The 5,576-nt window shown below is 39.1% G+C and overlaps 1 protein-coding gene across 1 annotated transcript; it reads left to right on the forward strand.

Annotated features, from left to right (window-relative positions):
* Nucleotides 1–616: 616 nt before the first annotated feature.
* Nucleotides 617–4,034, forward strand: LOC149028462 (2-methyl-6-phytyl-1,4-hydroquinone methyltransferase, chloroplastic-like). Its single transcript, XM_089136865.1, has 3 exons — nt 617–1,483; nt 1,800–2,106; nt 3,612–4,034. The coding sequence occupies exons 1-3, from the start codon at nt 927–929 to the stop codon at nt 3,765–3,767; spliced, it is 1,020 nt and encodes a 339-aa protein (XP_088992991.1). The 5' UTR covers nt 617–926; the 3' UTR covers nt 3,768–4,034.
* The last annotated feature ends 1,542 nt before the right edge of the window (nt 4,035–5,576 follow it).

The following is a 5,576-nucleotide window of genomic DNA, read 5'->3' on the forward strand; positions in this document are numbered from 1 at the left end:
AATAGCCATAGAGATTAGAGGCCTTTGGAAGGTGTGGTAGAGGTGGAGGTTCAAACTCATGCAGAGGAAGCTGCCACCAATATGCTAGAAGTACGTTCACCATATTAACCCTATAATTATGGTAGTTTGACTCTTTTTCTTAAATGAAATCTTTCTAGTAAATACCTAATAATATAGAATTCAACTATGTATAATATTATAATTAAAAAATATTCATTAAATTTATTTAAACCTTTGAATTAGAATATTCCACATAGCTGATTCTTATAACTTGTTGGAAGAAGTGAGAACCTCCTCTAGGATAAGATCCAAATTCCAAGTTTATAGCCATCAATATCATACTATAAAGTTGCGTTTATTTGTCTGTTTGTTTGTTTGCTGGGTGGGATGGGAAAAGGTTTGAAAAATTAATTTTTTTTCCAACCCCACCTTTGCAAACAAACGCAGTCAATGTAAAATTGTATTCTATAATGAGGGTGAGGACTGAGGAAGAGAAAGTTAATGTGTGAATGTCTCACCGAGAACGTTAAACAACAAGCCTTACTGCACATGTAATATCCCATCCCCAATTTCTTTTTTTAATTATAAAAACCCCCTCGTACCAAAGACACTAGATTTGTTGCTTGTTGGCAATGCAGCCATCCCGTGAGTGATTTTATCGATAGGTAACAATTTGAACCCATCTCTCCAGAAACCAAGTTTGTGGTGGCCAGGTGCTCGTTCAATTTTTCCCTTCCTCTCTTCCTCAGTGTCCTTTCAAGTCTTGAAAAATGAATATGTAATTGTGGATGAATGAAACCACAGTGAGGGGGAATTGGCGAGGCAAAAATCTGTTTCAATGAGGCATCAAAGCAGGAAGTTCTGAATATAGGGGAAAGAAAAAGTATTCTCAGCTCTTTTGTGGGTTTACTTCCTTCAATCATTTCATGTATTCTTCAATGCTTAGCGGGGCTGAGAATCTCACCTTTGCAAGACGTGTTCCACATGGGTTAGGTTTTCTGGGTTCAGACTTCAATGGCAAGTCCATCCCCAGGGTTGAATTGCTGTCTTGTACCAGGGAATCAAAAGCTCGAACCCTAACACTCAGATGCAGTGTCTCTTCTGCAAGGCCGGCTTCTCAACCTAGGTTCATACAACACAAAAAGGAGGCATTCTGGTTTTACAGGTTCCTCTCCATAATCTATGACCATGTCATAAACCCTGGACACTGGACTGAAGACATGAGGGACGATGCCCTCGAGCCTGCGGATCTCTATGATCGGAATATGATAGTGGTGGACGTTGGTGGTGGAACTGGGTTCACTACTCTGGGTATTGTTAAGCATGTAGATGCTAAAAATGTTACGATTCTTGATCAGTCCCCTCACCAGCTTGCCAAGGCAAAGCAGAAGGCGCCCTTGAAGGACTGCAAGATCATTGAAGGTGATGCTGAAGATCTTCCCTTCCCAACTGATTATGCTGATCGATATGTTTCCGCTGGAAGGTAATGTATCTTTTCTTCTCTCCTTTCCTCTATCACACTGGGAATCGTAATGGTTGTTTGTTTTGGCCGTTTACTCATTAGAATCCTTTTCTTAGGTAAGAAAAATCTTGGGATTCTTCACAAGGACATTTGGGATTTGGATTAGTAATGCGGTGAACTATTGTTTTTCGTCTAGTAATTTGGTGAACTTCAGATTTTCCTGTTTTTATCTTTCCAAAATTCGATGTGCAACAGTTTCGCCCCAAATTTAGACATACTTCTCCCTTAAAATGTAAACATTTTGAATCTTGTGATGAGCTATGTTTTCTCTTTGCAGCATCGAATACTGGCCAGACCCACAGCGTGGCATCAAGGAAGCGTACAGGGTCTTAAAAATCGGTGGCAAAGCCTGTCTTATTGGTCCTGTGCATCCAACATTTTGGTTATCCCGTTTCTTTGCAGATGTTTGGATGCTTTTCCCAAAGGAGGAAGAGTACATTGAATGGTTTACAAAAGCTGGGTTTAAAGATGTCCAACTGAAACGGATTGGTCCAAAATGGTATCGAGGAGTCCGTCGACATGGTTTGATTATGGGATGCTCTGTGACCGGAGTGAAGCCAGCATCAGGAGACTCTCCCCTCCAGGTAATATATTTTTTTGATTGTTAATCTTCATTACCTCTAGTTGTCTATTTGGAAACAATGCTTTACCTCTTATGCTGTTGCCTTGTTTTCCATTTCTGCATGGTTGGTTGATCCCACTGTTATCCCACAAAGCGGTGGGGGGGGGGGGGGGGGGGGGGGGGGGGGGGGGGGGGTTATTTTAAAAAAAAAAAGAGAGTAAAATAAAATATAAACACCCCCCCCCCCCCCCCCCCCCCCCAAAAAAAAAAACCCAAAAGAAAAGGGGAAAAAAACCCGCTCCCACGAAAGTGGGGGAAGAAATTTTGATAGGTGAGGAACCATTGGACGCATCTGAGGTAGATAATAATATTTTGACTATTATTTAGAACAAATACAACAACCCAGTCTTGATCCAACCCAATGGTATCAACTGCATGGTTTCTTAGCCCCCAAAGATTTATTCAAGGTCGTACTTGATAGAAGGCCTGCACTGTGGATGCCTTTCTTTTACTTCTCCTGTAGTCATTTTAGGTCCATGGCTCTTTTAGCTACTTCAATGTTAACCATACCACTCCTCTGTGATGGGCCATCTAATGGGTTCCATCAAACATGGCCGTGCTACGTCAGACAACTTTTCTTTAGATTAGCATGTAACCCAAATCCGCTAGTTGGTCATTCCTTATTTTATCCTTCATAATTTTCCACAAATTCATTTCGACATCGTCATCTCAATTATCCTGAGTGTATGTATGATGCATCTTAACTGCTTAACATTCTGCACTATTATATCATTGCTGGTTATATGATTTTTAACTGCCCAATATAAAAGAACTTCTTGGATACTTATTAGTTGTGTTTTCTATTTCACTGCTTCAAGAAGGTATCAAATCCTCAAGAGTTCCTTATTAAACCATGCAATGCTGCTACCCTCCAACAAGAATGTTGCAGGTTCACTTGCTAGCTTACCTACAAAAGATAAACAATGTGCACATTGAAGCAGAAGTTTATAGTAATTTTGGTACTTAAGTATGAGAAACTATTTTACATTGTGGTGATTTGGCTGAGACAATAAATTATTTAGGTTGCATCTGTGTCTTTCAGTGCATTTCAGTCACATAGTGTATCTTAAATTGGGGTTTGGCAATCAATGGTACTAATTTGTTAGTAATGTATCGAAATAGAAGTTTGTCCTTGGCCTTCATTTTCACATTTAATTTCTTCAGATGTACCCAGGCTTAATAAAGTGATGCTTGAATAAAGATAACCAGACAGAAGTAAGGAACTAAAATAGGGTATAGAAATTTGTTAGACTTTATTAGCATCTTCACTAATTTGGTGTTAGAATACATTAGGTCTTCTTCATGTTTGATATATAATCAGAGAAATGTATTTTTATGTCCTGAATTTCTTAGTAGTTGTTTTGATTGATGTTAGTGAAATGGAAGTAAACAAAATGCTTGAGTTTTAATTCTTTTGTTGGTTTCCTTTGCTTTAGTGAGATTAATGGTATGCATTTATTGATGCAGCTTGGTCCAAAGGCGGAGGATGTCAGGGAGCCTGTGAATCCTTTGATGTTCTTTCTGCGTTTCATTCTTGGTGCCATGGCAGCAACATACTATGTTTTGGTGCCCATTTACATGTGGCTCAAAGATCAGATTGTTCCTGAAGGTAGGCCAATCTGAAAGAGAGTAGAGAAATACTTGTGATTCCATCTGAAACGGTTAATGTTCTTGGACTCCCATTGAATCTGTTGCTTATGTTGATTTTGGAATATCATGGATTTCTTTCTTTATGCTGCACAATGCCCTTCTGATGGTTTAGTAGTTGGGTTTCTTAAACACTACCACTCTTAGTTTCATACTCCGTTGGATAAGAATTGTTTCATCCTGCTATAAATGACACTTTTATTGGAAAAGGATATATGATGAAGAAGCCTTATTAGAATGTCAGATAGTTTGAGGTCCGATATTGATTTTGAATTTTCTTTTACAAACTCAATAGACAAAAGGAAGTTTCTCTTCTTGAGGTGCTTCATCTGCTTCTATCTTCTACCTTAACTGGAGATGAAGTTGAAGAACAAATTCAATTGCCAATCATGTTCTAGACTTTTTCTGTTGTGAGGAATAGTGTAGTGTTTCCATCATGGAGATGCCATTAGGGAAGTAAAATGATCATCTCAGTTGCAAAATGCAGATCAGGTTATATATAAAATGAAGCCTAAATTAGAGAATAATCAATGTCGTACCGGTTGCCAATTGTTACCTCTTTTTTATTTATTTATTTTTTCAACAATTATCACAGATCATAGAAAATCTAATTGTTTATGAGCTTTTTTTTTTCGGGAGGGGGTGAAATATGAGCGGTAATTGTTATGGCTGAGCTTAACTGTCCTACCTGCACCTGCAGAAACCATGATAAGGCATCCCTAAAGAGGTTATATCACAGAGCACACTAGTGAAATTGAGGTTTTTTATTTAGTTCTTTTTTAAAATTTTGGGGGTTGGGGATAATTTTTCTTTGCTACCTGTGTGGCTCCTGGACCATGGTTTTTTCTAGATCCAACTTGCTACATGAGAGCTGCAAGAGAGATGCCCGCGTGGCAGTCGTAGGGTGGCGGAGTGGATGTGTTGTGGTTGTGTCACCTCAGCAATATATTGATTTAATGTTTAATGAATGACCCGAGCTTTGAAATTGAGGTTGATTAGTCATCACTGGAACATCTTGCTGTTGCATCTGACTTTGTTCTAATGGCATTGTGCCTTCAGTTTATTATGGGACTATCACCTCCGGAGGGCAGATCCCAGGAATGAAATTTCACTTGCAATTCGTACTTGGTGCATTAAGTTTAGAAACTCTTCTTTTAATTTTTATTTAAAATAGAAATGATTAGCATGCCTGGAACTGCAAGGCGACTGGCCTTACATAGGCGAACTTCAGTTGAATATTATTAAAAATACATCACTCTTGGTTAAAGCTCATACTGGTCAGGCCCAAAGTAGACTACTTACAGAGCTACAAGCTACATGGTTTCCAAGACTGATGCTGTGATGATTTCTCAATTCTCAGACGGAAAGGGAAAGAAGATCATCAATAGCCGTAAGTGTGATGCAAGTCAGCATCACATAGGTTACACTCCACGGCCTCTCTACTAAGATGTCGAACAAGAGTTGAACCCACAACCTCTTCATTAGGAGGAGTTGGGTGTTACCAGTCGAGCAAGATTGGCCAGATTGTGGAAGACTTTGAATGGTAATTTTACCCACCCAGTCAAGTGCAGAAAGACTTCCAATTCTACTTCACATTGGATTAGAATCAACCTGAATCAGATAAAATAAGCTCATGGTCGGCCTAGAATTCCAGACATCGAGGAATCTTTCTGCTTAAAAAAATTTCCCTTAAAACACATTGGCAATGGCGTGAGTTTCTCGGAGATTTCATCCCCCTCTTCCTCTAAGATGTAAGTTGTAACAGCATAACAATCGCCCTCGAAA

This window comes from Hakea prostrata, chromosome 1 (assembly GCF_041222555.1).
Source record: "Hakea prostrata isolate BN-2017 chromosome 1, UWA_Hpros_2, whole genome shotgun sequence".
Lineage (NCBI taxonomy): Eukaryota > Viridiplantae > Streptophyta > Magnoliopsida > Proteales > Proteaceae > Hakea > Hakea prostrata.